Source organism: Equus asinus, chromosome 21 (genome assembly GCF_041296235.1).
Source record: "Equus asinus isolate D_3611 breed Donkey chromosome 21, EquAss-T2T_v2, whole genome shotgun sequence".
NCBI lineage: Eukaryota > Metazoa > Chordata > Mammalia > Perissodactyla > Equidae > Equus > Equus asinus.
In genome coordinates this window covers 18,278,683-18,295,758 of record NC_091810.1, presented here as the reverse complement: position 1 = coordinate 18,295,758, position 17,076 = coordinate 18,278,683, and the positions used below count along the sequence as shown (strand labels likewise).

At 46.1% G+C, this 17,076-nt stretch overlaps 1 protein-coding gene across 2 annotated transcripts in view; it reads left to right on the top strand.

The window, feature by feature from the left end:
• TATDN2 (TatD DNase domain containing 2) overlaps positions 1 to 17,076 on the top strand; it is a 28,254-nt gene extending 11,178 nt beyond the window's left edge. Inside the window, exons 4-9 of one of the 2 annotated variants that reach the window (XR_011496536.1) lie at positions 7,635 to 8,522; positions 12,656 to 12,783; positions 14,175 to 14,358; positions 14,560 to 14,657; positions 14,782 to 14,957; positions 15,123 to 17,076. Coding sequence is in view for 1 of the 2 variants with exons in the window: in XM_014848155.3 (XP_014703641.1) it covers positions 7,635 to 8,522; positions 12,656 to 12,783; positions 14,175 to 14,358; positions 14,782 to 14,922 (1,341 nt within the window). In the remaining variant the exon portion in view is untranslated. The remainder of the gene's footprint in view (positions 1 to 7,634; positions 8,523 to 12,655; positions 12,784 to 14,174; positions 14,359 to 14,559; positions 14,658 to 14,781; positions 14,958 to 15,122) is intronic. The other variant, XM_014848155.3, reaches the window with a different exon arrangement.

Genomic DNA, 17,076 nt, shown 5'->3' with positions numbered 1-17,076 from the left:
TATTTGGTCTTTCTCATTTGATCCTAAGTGGTACTCATACAAAGCAGTACTTTACTTACCCAGGACTCAAGGAGACAGGTTGATCGTTCTCTTCTAACATATCTTTCAGAGTTAAGAAACCTCAATTCACTGCTCTTTTTTGGGGGGGAATTATATGTTTTTAGGATATGGATTTGATTGCCATAACAAAGGCCAAAATAACAGTGGCTTAAAGGAAATAGAAGTTTGGCTTAAGGAGGATGGCTCCACAGTGTCAGGGACCCTGATGCCTTCCGTCTTGAACCTCTGCTGCCCCTCAGCACAGTGTCCATCTTGTGGTCTGAGATGGCTACTCTGATGGGGCTCAGAGTACATGACATTGACACTCCAGCCAGCAGGAAGAGGAGAGGAAAGTGTACTCCCTCCCTTTTAAGAGCTTGGCTCAGAAGCTGTCCACATCGTATCTGCTCGTATCTGTTGACCAGAATCTAGAAACCTGGCCAAAACCTAGCTGCAAGAGAGTCTGGAAGATTAACTTCCATCTGGGCAGACTTCCACCCAGATCGACTTCTGCTATAGAAGGAGACAGTGATCTTGGAGGGAAGCTAGCAGTTTTTAACATAGCTTATAATTGTGCCTCAGAGGCAGCCCCTTTATCTCTTTTAGCCCTTTCTTCTGGTACTACCTCCATATTTCTAAGTAATTTTGCTGTGTATTGATTTTTCAGTTTTAGACATTTGTGGACTTCCTACTCAGGAAGATGAGAATTTAGTTCTCTTCACTTGCTTTGGCAGGACCCACACCCATAAACATATCTTCCTGCAGCTCCCTGTGTCGTTGTAATGCAGTTTTTGACTAAATCTGTTTAAGATTTATCATCACCATGTTCAGAGCTGAGTCACCTGGTATACTCATTACATTTTTTCTTTTAAAAGATTGGCGCCTAAGCCAGCATCTGTTGCCAATCTTTTTTTTTTTTGCCTTATTCTTCTCTCCAAAGCCCCCCCCAGTACATAGTTGTATCTTCTAGTTGTAGGTCCTTCTGGCTCTGCTGTGTGGGACGCCACCTCAGCATGGCCTGACGAGCAGTGCCGTGTCCATGCTTAGGATCTGAACCAGTGAAACCCTGGGCTGCTGAAGTGGAGTGTGTGAACTTAACCACTCGGCCACGGGGCCAGCCCTACTCATTACATTTTCTTTCTTGTAAAAGTTTATTTTCCTTGGAATTCATCATTACAGAAGACTGAGGACCGACTTCTCAACAACAGTGATAGAAACCAGAGGACAAGGGGAGAATTTCGTCAAGGTCCTGAGAGAAAAACACTCTCAACTTAGTATTCTGCTCACATGAAGGAGAAGACATATTTTCCACAAAGCTTGAGAGCGCTTGTTTTTTTCTTTAGTTTTCTCTGTACCTGTCTCTAATTTATCCCCAAACTGCTAGTGCCATAAAATATTCCTCAATACTGTCAAAATAAGTAATCTGTCCCATTTTTTACTTGAAAGTGTACATCCCTTAATTGTTTCTTTAAGATTCTTTTTTCCCTGTTTCTTTTCATCTCTGCTTTCTTTATGAGTAATTAAGATAAGTGTGTGTAATGATACGTACTTTTTTTCATTTTTGACATACTTAATTTCTAAGAACCCTGGTTTAGGGTTTTGAGTATTCCTTTCTTAGAACATCCACTTCTTGTTTTGAGCTTACAATACCTTCTCTTTTTTCCTCTGAGAATATTAATTATATAGGTTTGTTTTGAAGTTTTCTTCTGCTTTCTGCACTGCTTTCTCTGAGTTTCCTTCTGATTCTTTTTTTGCTTTTTCCCCTGAACATTTTGGTCTCTATCATTTGTGGTCGGGCTCTCCTCAGATGTCTTGGCTGTCTGTCTGTATTTAAAGGTGAAGCATTAGAAAGCCGATTGGAAGTTCTGAGTGGTGGATGGGCCGATCAACTGCTAGGGTTAGCACAGGGCGCTGCCTTTGGCTGATTCTGCTCCCCATCGGGGTCTGTAGCTCGATCCTCAGAGGCTGCTCCATGTCCCCTGGGAGAACCCTCCACTCCTCTGCCTAGGAGGCACACATGTGGCCGCCAGTGTTCTGGGAGTCAGATTGAAGGAGGTGCCTGGGCTCTCACTGTCCAACATGTGATGGTCCCTCACCCTCGACTGTGTGTCCCTGATTATTCCACAGCCTCCCTGGTTCAACTTTTCCAAATGTGAACCTTAGTCTCTTGCTGGGGGGGAGGGGCAGACCCGTCTGCACAGGGTGGGAGCAGGGGTCTGGCATCTGACTTCGCAGACTTCCAGCTCAGTCTTCTATTTTCATCACCAACTTCACCTTCTTTTTAAGAGGTCTGGAACTTCCAATTCCTAAGTCTTTCTGGGGTTCTTTAGTGTGATTCAGCCTGTTTCTGGGTTTTTCTCACTGTAGCCTTAGGTTTGGCCGTCTGTGATCTGCTTATCCAATAACTATTCATCTGTCTGCTCTCTGGCATCTAATTTTTATTTAATTTGCTTTGCTGTTTATTCTGTATACTTTCTCTGTGTAGGTTTATGCTTTTTCAAGTCCATTTCCTATAATTTTCAAAAGGTTTTTTGACAGGAAGGACAGAAACTACGTGTGCTATATTTAGTTGGAAATCCCAAGAACATATGTTTTGTAACCTACGTTGCCCCTTCAATATTTAATGGCCGTGTTTCCTGTCTAGCGTGGATCACCATCCTGTTTGGCTACCTAGAATTCTGTTGTATGGACAAACTTTCCAAACCTCTATACCTGAACTCCTGTTTGTGAGACTGGATGTTCAGATTGTCTCTGTCAGTTGTAGGTTTGGAGGCAGCATGATATAGTAGGTAAGCACATGAGAGTTGAGATCAGACAGTTTGGGTTCAAATCCTGGCTCTGCCACCTGAACTGTGATCATGAGAAAGTCACTTAACCTCTTGGAGCCCCAGTTTCTTCCTCTGGTAAAAAGGCATGGTTCTTCAAATGTTATCACAGTTAAACTCAGAGAGAGATCAGCTAACCTTTTCTATAAAGAGTCAGATAACATTTCAGGCTTAGTGGGCCATAGGCACTGCTGCAGCTGTCCAGCTCTCCTGTGGTAGCATGGAAGCCTCTGTAGACAGTATTGAGTGAGTGGGCCTGTGTCCCAGTAAAACTGTACTTACAACAACAGGCAGTGCGTTGGATTTGGCTTGTGGGTCTCAGTTTCCTGAACCTTCAATTAATACATGAAAACACTTTGTTCAGTGCCTGGTATATAGTAGGCCCTCAATAAATGTAACTTTCAGTTTTACCACGGGTGTCAACCTAGGCAATCCTGAATGTAGGTAATCTTCCATTTTCCCAGAAAGAAAATCCCAAAACCTTTTGTTGGCCCACTTGTATATAAGCCTTTCAAGGACGTAGACAACATAATCCTAAGTCTGTTTATGGTGTGATATGGTATGTTTATGGTAATTTCCAGTTACATGTGCATTTTTGAAATCACTTTTTCCCCCCGCTCTGCCATTTTTCCCACTTGCACGTTTTATTAAATAATTTTATTAAGCCTTTTCAGTGTGTCTCTGACATGGCTTTGTCACTAGAGTTACTTTTTGAGTCGTGTAATGTGATTTCCTGACTCCCCTCTTGATAAGAATGAGAGAGTGACTCAGGTCTGAGCTGGCACCTCGGAATTGGTGTTTTTAAGAAATACCCCTGGATGGTAGAGAAGTTTGGGAAGCAGCCAGCGACATCATCTGCCCTTCCATCTGAGTTGGATTTCTATTCCAATTTTTGTTATTTTTATTTTAACTTTTTATTATGAACATTTTAAAACATTTATGAAAATTACCCACTTACCCATCACTCATCTTCAACAATTTCTGCCTCACTGCCAGTCTTGTCTTGTTTTGTCTCTGTTTCTCTTTTCTCTCCATGAATTTTGAAGCAAATCCCAGCTAACAAATCATTTCATCCAGAAATATTTCAGTGTGTATCTCTAAAAAATATAGGATCTTTAGGAAAAAACCCAAATATAACTACGATTTTATTATCTCATAGACACAAAATCCTTAATGTCAACTAGCCAGTCAGTGATTAAATTTCCCTGTTTGTTTCGTGATTGTTTTAATTTGAAACAGGATCCAAATAAGAGCCGTAAGATGCTATTTCTAAATAGGTTCTCTCTCAGTGTCTAGATTGCTCCCCTTGCCCCTGAGCTATAATTTATTTGTTGTAAAAAACAGCGTCTTTTGTAGCTTCCTGCGGCTGAGATTTTGCTCTCAAGATGTACCACTTTCTGAATCTTTGTGTGATTCTGTCCCTGGAAATTTTATCCCAGGTTGCAAATAGCTGTTCCCATCACATTCAGGCAGTTTGTTCATTTTTTCTAGAGGTGTATTTTTGGGATTGCCACAATGTAACCACCTTCACTTATTTTTTAGATTGCTTTTTGAGTAAACATATTTTGATGGTTCAAAAATTAAAAATAAGAGGTATTTAGTGAAAAGTAGCTTTCCAGTCTGACCCTGTCTTGCTCTGTTCCTTCACCTAGATACCACTTTATAAGTTTCTTGAGTATTTTTTCAGTGTATCTTTATGCATAACCACTGAAAGAAAAGTGATCTTCAAAAAAACCTGGGGCTGGCCCTGTGGCCGAGTGGTTAAGTTCTTGTGCTCCGCTGCAGGCGGCTCAGTGTTTCGTTGGTTCGAATCCTGGGCGCGGACATGGCACTGCTCATCAAACCATGCTGAGGCAGCGTCCCACATGCCACAACTAGAAGGACCCACAACGAAGAATATACAGCTATGTACTGGGGGGCTTTGGGGAGAAACAGGAAAAAATAAAATCTTTAAAAAAAAAAAAAAACCCAAAAGTGATCTTTAAAACAAGTTTCTTAAAATTGACATCCACACAGAACTGTGAGGTCATGTCCCCAGGAATAAATATTAAATCTGTTATATTTCTTTGCCTCTTCTCTCCCCTCCTGTTTTAAAAAATGAATTTAGGGAACCTCTGTAAGCATCCAAAATTAGCTTGGTTGAGGTCTGTTTGGGGTCATTTGTCTTCCTCAAATAAAAGAGAGTACATCTTTTTCTTTTTTTTTTTTTGAGGAAGATTAGCCCTGAGCTACATCTGCTGCCAATCCTCCTCTTTTTGCTGAGGAAGACTGGCCCTGAGCTAACATCCATGCCCATCTTCCTCTATGTGTGGGACACCTGCCACAGCATGGCTTGCCAAGTGGTGCCATGTCCACACCCTGGACCTGAACCTGCAAACCCTGGGCTGCCGAAGAGGAATGTACGAACTTAACTGTTGCGCCACCCGGCTGGCCCTGAGATTAACTTTTGTTTTAATCTTCAGCTGCTCTTTTGAAGGAAGTATTGCTTTTTTTTTTTTCCCCAAGATTGGCCCTGAGCTAACATCTGTTCCCAATCATCCTCGTTTTTTGTTTTTTTCCTCTCCAAAGCCCCCCAGAGCACAGTTGTGTATCCTGGTTGTAGGTCATTCTAGTTCTTCTTTGTGGGACACCACCTCAGCATGGCTTGATGAGCAGCGCCAGGTCCACCCAGGATCCATACCCGTGAATCCCTGGGCCGCTGAAGCAGAGCGTGTGAACTTCACCACTCGGCCACCAGGCCTGCCCCCTGAAATTAACTTCTAAAAACCGTTCTATGGGAAGTTTCAAACATATTCAAAGTAAACAGACTAGTGTAACGAGTGCCCCAGGTCCCCATTACCCAGCTTCAGGGCTTCAGATTAAATTTTAAATGTGCTGCAATTGAAGTTGTATTGCATTTTAGAAAAGGCTCTTGCTTGGATATTTCTGTTATTCAGGAAGGGAGCAGTATTAGGAAAAGTCTACAGTGGGGAAGGTGTCAAATGGGAAATTTATCATTCATTGGAATTTTTGTTACCAGTATTTGTTTCCTTTTGGAATGTTGACAGAGGTGTGGAACATTAGTATAAGCAATAGAAACAGAAATTTTTTGTTTCATTTTAAGGAGGTAATCATTATATCCATAATGCTCTTTCATAGTGAGTTTTTTGTTATATTGTGTGAATTGTGTTTGCTTATAAAAATATTAAGAAAAGAGATCTGTAGGGTCTCTGGGTCAAGTCATCTGGTGCTGGTCGACCAGATGGCTTCGTTAACCAGAAGAAACAAGGGCACTAAAGCACAGTTTGTTTTTTTTGTGTGTTTTTTTTTAAGATTTTATTTTTTTCCTTTTTCTCCCCAAAGCCCCCCGGGACATAGTTGTATATTCTTCGTTGTGGTATGTGAGACGCTGCCTCAGTGTGGTGTGATGAGCAGTGCCATGTCCGCGCCCAGGATTCAAACCAACGAAACACTGGGCCGCCTGCAGCGGAGCGCACGAACTTAACCACTCGGCCACGGGGCCAGCCCCGCACAGTTTGTTTTCTTTCATGAGTTGAAGTCTCTGTGTTTACTGTATTCTTAAACCTGATCTGTATCAAAATTATATGGAGAATTAAATACAGATTCCCTGGCCCCGCTCTGGACCTACTGAGTTATAATACCTCAGGGTGGAGTGGGCCTTAAAAAGCTGTTTTTCAAAGGCGCTCTAGTGGTTCTGATATGGAGCTAATAAGTTCAGGAACCATTGCATCATTTATTCTGGAAATTAATTCCAACATTTATGAGCACGTGGTATGTGCCTGGCATCATTCTCGGTGTTTGGGAGACATTGGTGAGGAAAAGAAAAGTTCCTGACCTTGTGGAACTGAGGTTCCGGCAGGGCTACATCGATTTAACACGATGTGTAGGTGCTTCTGGTTACTGTTGCTGCCTAGTGGCATAAAATAGCTGTTCTGTTTTCTCTCAATTTTGTGAGTCAGGAATTCAGAAAGGTCCCGACTGGGCAGGTCCTGCCTGGGGGTCTCATGTGTTTCCAGTAGATGTTGGGAGGCTGCAGTCTGAAAGCTCAGCAAGCCTGCATGTCCAGGATGTTCACTCACACGTTGGGTAGTTGCTGCTGGCACCTACACGTGGCCTCTCCAGCCTGACGTCTGGGGTGGTCTGACTTCTTATATTTGGTGGTTGGCTTCCCCCAGAGGAGCAAGCTGAGAGAACCAGAGGAAGCTATAAGGCTGTTCTGACCTAGCCTTGAAAGTTGCACAGTATCACTTCTTCGTTCTCTTGGGTACAAGTAAGTGACTAGGTTTGCCAGATTCAAGGGGAGGGGTCACAGATTCCACCTTTCAACGGGAAGTAGTGTCAAAGAATTTGTGAACATATCTTAAAACTGCCACAATTGTGTTGTTTTACATTTTGAATGTATTAGAGACATGTCAGCAATGAGATGCTTGGCCCTGCTTTTCTCGAAAATCCCAAATACACAGTGTGTTTTAGGGAGCAGTTTTTCTTGAGAGGGCTCACTAGAAAGGGCGGGCGGGCGTAGCATCCCCTTTAGGGACAGAGTTGTAAGACCATGGTCACAAGTTGTTCCCTGAACCCGATATGACTGTTCATAGCTGTAACCTTTCTGGAAATTATAAGGAAACCAGGTGCAAAGTGAGCCAGTGGGCCAATGCAAAGCCTTCACCATGGCCAGAAAAAACAGCCAGGGCTTCCGTTCCACAGACGACTGAGTGTGGGAGGCCGTCTTTACGTAGGTAGGATCACCCTGTCCTCTTTTCCTTTCTGCAGCCTAAAGAAAGGGAGGTGGTGCTAGAGCACACCTCTTCAGGAAGTGACTGGTCCGATGTGGACGAGATCTCCACAGTCAGATTCTCTCAGGAGGAGCCTGTCTCGCTGAAACTCCCAGCAGTTCCAGAGCCTTCTGCCTTCCCCACTGACTATGTCATGTACCCGGCTCATTTGTACAGTAGTCCTTGGTGTGACTATGCCAGCTATTGGACCAGCAGTCCCAAGCCTTCCAGCTACCCCTCTGTGGGCAGCGGCAGCGGCAATGACACATCGCAGGCTGGGAGGGGCAGCCGGGGCCTCCTGAGTGATTATCCTGCCAACTCCACAGTGAGCTCCCACAACGCCTCCCGAGACTTGGTGGCCACAGAGGAGGGCAGATCCCAGAATTCGCGTTCATCGCGCTTCTCCAGAAGCTCGGAAGAAGAAGAGCTGAAGGAGAGACGGACATTCCAGGAGGAGACGCCACTGCGTCCTTGTGGAGGACATGGGTCTAGCTCCCTGCCAAGGAGCCATCGGGAGCCCATCCCAGAGGAGGGTTTCATCGATACCCATTGTCACTTGGACATGCTCTATTCCAAGTTGTCTTTCAAAGGGACCTTTACCAAGTTCAGAAAAATTTATAGCAGCTCCTTCCCTAAGGAATTTCAGGGCTGCATCTCTGACTTCTGCGATCCTCGGACTCTGACAGACTGCCTGTGGGAGGAGCTGTTGAAAGAGGATCTGGTTTGGGGGGCCTTTGGCTGTCACCCTCATTTTGCACGTTACTACAGTGATATTCAAGAAAGAAATCTTTTGCAAGCCTTAAGGCACCCCAAAGCTGTGGCATTCGGGGAGATGGGCCTGGATTACTCTCACAAGTGCACCACGCCTGTGCCCGAGCAGCACAAGGTAATGAGCTTCTCTTTACTTTCTTATGGTTTTAATTCCTCTTAGTTGTTGAAACCTCACAATGCGCGTTTCTCTACTTTTGGAACTAAAGACTTTAGAATCTGTAAAAATTCAGTTGCTCTTATCCAGACCAGCTAGAGGTTGTTTGTCCCATGCTTCACAAGCTGTATCCCTTTCAGTTTTATTATGTGGGAGAGGGGCGTACTGTGTGACTTCTTATGGCTAATGATATGAATGTCAAAACATTTGTCTTCCTTCCTTCTTGGGAAGCAACAAATTTTGTTTTTGATTAACCAATTTATTTTTATTCTGATTTTAAAGTTAAGTATGCCCATTGTAGAATGTTTAGAAAATACAAAAATGTGTAACGAAGATAATTTTCCATTCCACCAGAGATAACAACTCTTACCATCTTAATATTTTTCCCTCCTCATATTTTTTGAGCCTGGAGATCTGGCAGTGTGAGAGTAGTTGTGGCATTTCAGTGGAAGTTTCTGATTTGGGAAGGAGCAGGACAAGGAGAAAGACCCTCCCACTCCATCACTGTCCATGGTGCCAGGTTGAATTTCTTGTATGCTGTCCTCCTGTGTGCACCTGTTAGGTCTGGATCTGCATGGCCGGTATGCTCCAGGTCTTGGTGAGCAGCTGCGTGGATTCCAGCCTGGGCAGAGCCGGGCACACCAGCTTACCCTTTTGGTGCTGTCCCCCACTCAGCTGGGTCAACCTCCACAGTACACTGATGCTGTGCCCCATTGACACTTGCATCTGTGGTTAACTGTATGAATGTTTAAGACAAGGAATCTTTCAGAGCCAGTGGTTTCTTATTTTTCCTTTGACCAAAAAGAGAAAGTTCAAAGGTATCAGTGCTCTTCTGCTGGAGCAGGCAACTCCAGATTTATAGGAGGTACAGATTCCAATTTGAATACAGCTGTCCAAGACAGTCCATAAGCATGCGAAGCTTGACCGTTAATTTACTCAAGAAATAAGCTCGGCTGTTCCAACCTTTCAGATGAGTTTGCTGGGACCTGTCAAGCTTGCTAAATCCAGAGCACGGTGGTTTCCACTTGAGGGTCTGCACTCAGACAAGCAAGTAGGATGTTGTTTGGTGGGTGTTTTCAGTTTTCAGCTGGGTCTAGAGAGTTTCTGGTAGAAGGAGTGTTTCTGTTCAGAATTAGGTTTGTCCTGCACATTCAGACAGCCTCTTGCCTGTGCAGACTTCCTTTCCACTATCAGGACTAGGACACTTGGAATTTCTAGCTTGGGGTGGTGATTTGTTAGCCAGAAGTGAATGGAAAAATAGCTAAATCTGAAGACATAGGAAGAAATAGGTTTTTAAGAAAGTGAAACAAATATTTATTCTGCTTTGCCAGCTGGTTTCCATGGCACAGGGCAGGCGTGGTGTGGAAAGGGGACAGTTCCGGAATGTGTCTCCTGAGGCGACTGGACGGAGGGAGCCGGGGATTCTCTGTAGAGCTGGTGCTGTGGAATGCCCGTTCTGTGCCAGGAGGTAGCTAGGTATTTCACAGTGACTTTTTCCTTTCTGGTTGTTTCCTTTTTCCTTTCCTTTCTGATCGTTATGGTATCAGATCTGCAGTTAGAGGTGGGTGGGCCCTGCTGCACAACAGACTGAACTTGTGATGGCACACGGTGATAAAATCTTGCGGGCGTGATTTGGCTTGGTGAGATGGAACTCAGATAGATGGGAAAATGACACTTCAGAGGAAATAAATTGCTGGCAGGGGGAGGGCACATAGCAGGGGGGAAGACAAAATATTTCTGTAGAACACTGGAGACTCCTCGCCTGGGCAGAGAGAGCAGCTGCCACGTTCTTGTAAATCTAAACTTCAGCACCCAAATGAGAAGTGGTGGTGGCCTGCGGAGAAGAGGTGGTGGCCGCTGGCCGCGCTGGGTGGACAGCTGCGCCGAGGTGCGTTTGCCTAAGAGCAGAGTGGCTGGCAGGTGTGGATGTGTCCTGCGGAACATTTTATCTCGCGAAGGGAAGAAGAGCCTGTGGAAGGACCGTATCTGGTCAAATGATTGAGTGCCAGCTCTGGCTTGTTCTGAGAGAGAGCTCGGGTTCTGTTACCGCATATTTTCTGGAAGGATTGCAAAATAGAGAAAAGCAAAAGAATTGGGCGGAAAAATCAGTAATTATCCTGCCACCCAGAGCAAACCACTGTTAGCCTTCTCCTTGCTGATCTGTGTGTTCATGGGTTTAACCATTGAACTTCCTGTTTAACTCCTAAGAGTCGTGGGTAGTTCGTGTGTGAGTCGCTCACATCGACCAGTGTATTAACAGAATCTCTTGGTATCTGGGGTTCGAAAGCCAGGGAGAATGGACTGTCCTTCCCCACCTGGGCTAGTTGAACCAGGCTACTTCTGCCTCTCTTTGTGTTTGACTGGAATTAATTATTGAGGTAATGAGCATGCAAGAGCCTCCGGGGCCACCCCCTGGAGAGACTGGTTAACTCTGGAGTCCCTGGAAATAATGCATCCGGGAAGCAAGCTTCTGCTGGGTGCATAACGGTCTGCACTTCATTCACTCTGTTCTTTTCCAGCTGGGTTCCTGGGGAGGGCAGGTGCTCTGGATAGCCCTAACCTAGCCGCTGCTTCCAGCGAATTCTTCTTCCATCTTAACATTTTTGAAGTTTGGATGCGTTTTACAAAATATTGTATTTTTAATGTTACTGTCCCTTGGAGAATTACAAGGGACACTTGGTGGCTTGTCCTGTCATAGAATTAAGGAAATTTGTGTTTTATATACATGCTTTTTAAAAAAGAAATTAAGGAAATTTAAAAAAAGAAAGTAATAGTTTTGAATGTTTTTTTCCACTGGTGAAAATATTCCTGTTTCATTAAGTACACTTTGAAAAATATGCTTTTAAACAGCTGTGTAATAGTCCACCTTAAGGCTATCGTGATTTAACTACCCTAAGGAATTCTTTTTTAGAAGCAGGAATTAAATGTTGGAATTAGACTCTCTTGCAATCTCCTGCCTCCGTGGGGTCCAAGGAGGGCAGGTGTGTTAGACGGGGGGTCGAGCCAGCTGTAGACATGGGGACTAGCCTGTCTTTAAAGCCCCTGGCAAGAATTTTGATTCTGGTTCCTAGGGTAATTTTCCTTTAGTTGAAAACACGGGTTAAACAAGAGTTCTGTCAGAATTGGCATTGGCACAGGACTGCTATTTTGCGAGGAGGTAGCATGAGCGTTAGAAGTGAAAATGTCACTCTCAGGTGAGGATCGCCTGCCTCAGGTCACCAAGAGCATCTTATGGTTTGATGTTAAAAATGCAAAGATGAATTATGTTCCACGGTTGAAAAAACCACTCATGGAAACATTAAGTTTAAGATGAAGTAATTTGTTTATAATGGATTAGTGCTTTTGTTTTTGTTCTAAACCTGAACTTGTTAGAGAAAAGAATGAGTTCTAGCCCTACTTTTTTCATTTAAATTATAGCAACATGTGTATTTTACTAATGAAGATTTAGAAGTGGCTAGAGTTAGAAAAAAAGAAAGAAAGAAAAAGAATGTAGTACATGTGTAGGTCTTCACCTAGAAGGATATCCGATTTTGGTTGAGTAAAGACAGCAAGTTACAGAAAATATATATAATATTTGTTCTTTCCACAAAAATTTGAGCACCTTCTGAGCGCCAGGCGTTGTGCAGGGGTGTGTGTGCACCCCTTTGCATAGGAAGAGGTGGGAAGGTGGGTACCTCTTGGGAGTGGGAGTAGAGGGGGGCAATGAAGGGAAGGACATTTAACTTGTACTCTACGTTCCGGGCCCTGCCCTGCTCCTGGCCCCCAGACGAGCATTGTGTAGTAGTTGCTGTGTGGACTGCCAGATTTGAATCGTAGCACTGTGCTTCCCAGCTGCAAGTTCCTTGACCTCACTCGGGCCCTCAGTTTCTCGGACTGCACGATGGGCCGGCAGCAGTGCTCCCTCAGGGTGCTTGTGAGGATTACACTGCCTGGCTCCGTCATAAGCACTCAGTAAGCGTTAGCTGTGACGCATTATATAGTCTAAGAATACAGAATTAGAAACAGTGGGGGTGCCCATTGGACTGGATGCTCTGGAGGTGACAGACTTCTGCAGTGGCCCCAGTCCATTGGCGTGTCACTTTGTCTTCTTCCAGGTGTTTGAGAGACAGCTGCAGCTGGCCGTGTCTCTGAAGAAGCCCTTGGTGATCCACTGCCGAGAAGCTGACGAAGATCTGCTGAGCATCATGAAAAAATTTGTGCCCTCAGACTACAAGATCCATAGGTTAGAAGGCGAGCAGTTCAGCGGGCAAATGAAATGAACACTTCCCTTTGTGGTGGACATAGCTGGAAAAAGGAAAACTCGGGAGAACATTGATAATGTTGTGTCTTTATGTAGTATCTTTTCTAAATATTAAGTATTAGATTGAACCATATGAAATTTCTGATATTTGACCATTTTTTACTTATAAAACGGCAACTTCATATGGTCTGAGCTAATACCCTAAATCTCCAGTGAGCGAGAAGGGGCTTTGGTGCCTCCTGTCCCAGGAGGCAAGCTGAAATGGAGTCTCGGTTCTCAGGGTGAGGACTCTTGATCCTGGGAGAGGCTGCTGGCACTCCGGTGACTTAGTGCACAGAGAACGTTCCAGGGCACCTAAAAAGAAATTTTCTTCCTTTTTGAATTTGAAAGCCCACATCCCCCCATTAAAGTTTGGGGTGTGTTTTATCTGAGTGCTATCTGGAGGTTCTTCAGTTCGGTTTGAATTCTGATCTCCTTCCATGTGCCTGTCTTGGGCCTTGGCCTGGCTCAGGAGCACCCGGGAGGAGCTGTGGGAGCCGGAGGAGAGGGGCCGTTAGCTTAGCCTGGCTAGAACTGGGTCAGAAGGTGTCGCCTGGCTGGCTCTTTCAAGGTGAGTGAGATGAGTTAACTGAAAAAACAAGGAGTCTAGAGCCCAGTCCAGGTCTTGACAGGTAGCAGAAGTGGATGCAGCCTTTCAGATCAGAGGATCTGACCTGTGACTGGGGAGCTCACCCCAGAGAGGAAGCACAGTCTCCAGGCCCTTCTGGGTGGGTGGGTTTGATTCTGAGCTGACTTTAAAGGAAATCTAATGGGTAAGATTTCCTAAATCTAGGCTAAGATGGCTTCACGAAGTGTTGTGGCTGGAGGAAGCGCTCAGTTTCAGATCGGTTTACAACGCATGTGCACTAAGAACATGAACAGCTATCAAATTAAGAGAAGAAATTCACCTGAAGTCCCGCTGTCTAGTATTTTTCTTTTTTGTTTCCTTCCGGTTCATTTAACTACATGGACATAATTTTTACCTATTGTGGTCATAATCTTAAAGGGGCCACAGTTTTTAATTCTGCTTCCCTTTCTGTGTTATAAGTACCGTATCCGTGTCTTGTTGCTGTGTGTTCCTCCTGGTGACCGTTTCAAGTGGCTGTGTAGTCTTCTGAGTGTTGGGGGTTGATGGGTGAGCAGCACTCACCAAGAGCCATCGTGGGTCTTACCAGGTCTGTGGTTATTGTGGAGCCCTTCCTTTGGTTGCAGCCTTTCCGTTTCTGGGGATTTATCCACAGAAAATAATTTAAAAGGGCTAGTATGTCTAGAGGGGCTTGGGGGCTGCCGCGAGGGGCTTGAGAGCGCCCTGATCCGGACTTCTCCTCCTCCAGGCACTGCTTCACCGGCAGCTACCCGGTCATCGAGCCCCTGCTGAAGCACTTCCCCAACATGTCTGTGGGCTTCACGGCGGTGCTGACGTACTCCTCTGCCTGGGAGGCCCGGGAGGCCCTGAAGCAGATCCCGCTGGAGAGGATCATCGTGGAAACTGACGCGCCCTACTTCTTGCCTCGACAGGTGGGGGTGTCTTCAGGCTGAGTTGAGGCACTGAGGAGAGAGGGTGGGGAGGTGGGTGGTGTCCCCTACAAGGATGGCAGGGCCAGAGCCCCAGTGACTTCCAGGTCCCACCCTTGGCTGTGTAGATGTCTCCTCATTGTTTCTCTGCAGAACCAAAAGTCTAGGGGGCTGAGAAGCTGAAGGGTAACCACTCTCTTCCAGGCAGTGCAAAGCCCTACCCTGTAGAGGGTAGTCCAAGGAAGCGTGGGACCCTGCTCACCCAGAGCCCCCCATGACTAGGACTCTTCCTGCACCCGCAGGTAAAGGGGTCTCTACAGGGCAGCCCCAAAGAGGTCCTTGCCGGGGAAGGGCCGGGGAGGGAGTTCTGACTAGTGGCTATGCACAGAAGGCTCAGTGATGTCCTGAATGCTTGATGTCTTCCAGGTTCCCAGAAGCGTCTGCCAGTATGCCCACCCAGGCCTGGCTTTGCATACAGTTCGAGAGATTGCCAGGGTCAAAGATCAGCCACTCTCCCATACTTTGGCCACTCTGCGTGAGAACACCAGTCGCCTCTACAACCTTTAATCAGAGAGGGTGCCATCAGGAGTCTCCCAGAAAAGGTCAGAAAATTCACATTACATGTTTTTTAAAAAATCAAGACAAAAATGTCTTTTGCTGCATTTTCTTAATATAGAGAAGGTAAATACAGGGTGAGCATTAAGCCTGACTTGTCTTAAGTGAACTTGGTTTGGAGCTTTCTTCCTCTTCTCTTCCCAACCCTCCAGGACGACCAGCAGCCTGACAGAACATAGGCTGGGTTTGAACTCTGCCTGTGTCCCGGGTCAAGGATGTGTTTGGAGAGCCCATTGGAGTGGAGAAAACCAGGCAGGATGTTTTCCTTGAAACCTCATCATAAGGCTTCTACTTCCGGCTGGTGGGGGGGCAGGGGGAGGGGCGCACGATAGAGGCGGATAAGGGGTGGGTTTTGCCTCCTGGCCACAGAGCTCCAGGGCATTCAGTGAAGAAGAAAGCGGCTGATGGAAGGATGCAACAGGTTTGCCAGTCCACATCCCTGTTTTCTGCAGCCTGTGTTTTTGAGCAGTCTGTGAATAAAGTCCCTTCCTACTGTCTGAGTACATGTGGGCGTGTAACTTCGTTCCTGGTTCTCAGTGCTAAAAATGAACTCCCAAGTGGGAAAGCTCCTCTGTGGGACAGTCACTGGAGACCTGCCTCAGAGGTTTATTTTCCTGCAACCGGTGGAGTCATCCCCCTTCCTTCCCTGGATAACTCTGCAGTGCGGCTGTCACTGTTGCTGCATCAGCTCTGCGTTGGCACAGGCGAAAGGACCTCAGCTGCTGGTCTCACTGGTTCCACTGCCATCAACGCGGAGGGGCAGAGGGGTGTTCGCTGACCAGGGAAAGTCCTGGCAGATGGCGATCCAGACAGATTTGGGGAGTCAAGGAAGAGGCTTCTTGAGGAAGAGGACCCCAAAAAAGGTGTTCCCACTTCCTGATGCCCCCAGGGCTGCAGCTTGGGTGTGTTAAACTGATAAAGGTCCAGGGTGCAGCAGAAGCTACCTCTGGTCTGCTGTCAGGGGGTCCTAGCCGCCCTTTGCTCCATTTTTGCCCTCTTCTGGAGCACTGGACCAAAAATACTCCTCCCGTTTGATCCTATATAACCGCCCCTTGTTTGCCCCCATCTAGGTTTAGAGGTAAACAATTTAATTCTCTGAAGCTCTGCTGGGGCTGCTCAGCCATGTTCTCTTGCCTCTGCAGGAGAAGCAGGCCTGGTGTCTATACATTTCTCCCCTTCCTGGGCTCTCCTTTGCCTTTGCCTCCTCCCTGTCCTTGCTCCATGCTGGAGGTGAGAGCCTCTTCTTTGACTTTCGAGCAGCTGGGTCATCTCAAGTTCTGAGTGTTTGCTCCCTGCTGGTGCCTTGTAAAGGTGTATTCATTACCGGCCCTGGAAGGTTACAGTGGTCAAGGGTCAAGTGTGAGGACACCGGACTTTGTCCAAAAGGGTCCTTTACCCCAACCTCCCACGGTGAGAAGGCCACCCTGAGTCCCTTGTCTGTTTCTTGGAGGCCAGCAGCTTAAGGTGTATAATCCGTCACTCAGGCTGGACTCCTCTAGGTGTTTTTGGAAGGCCCACTTGAGCCTTGTACAGTAAGAGGGAGTGCACTGAACGTGTCGTATCTGATACTTCCGTCTTGCCCTGGCACACAAGTCGTTGGCCTGGGAAGGAGGCCTTGATTCACTGTCGGCCTTCCATGGATCAGCTGTTTGTGCCTCAAGTTTGCCAGTGTGGGGAATTGGGCCTAGTTCTCCTGCTTGGAAGATTTGGGGTACTGCTGAGTATTTCAGGGTGCTTTATTGACACCCAGGTGAACATCAGCATATCCATCTCCTTCACAACAAGCCCTACAAGTCAATACTGCCTCTTCGGGAAACCAGCTAGTCCTGTTAGAGGATTGAAAGCGGTGACAGCGGATGTCTCTGAGCCTGTGCGGACTCCCTGCCAAGGTAAAGCACAAGGTGCTATAGACTTTCCTCGAGGATTTGGGAGTATCCTGTCTTTGCTGGTACACAGTGACACCTGTGTGGGCATGGAAGCTGGCCGGCATGGCTTTGATTCAGTTTTTGGATGGCTGACATGATTGTTTTTGCTGTGCTGCTGGAATGCCTCTGTATCCCCCCGGGCCATCTCTTTCTGAAAATAAAGTGATGGATCTTCCTCCAA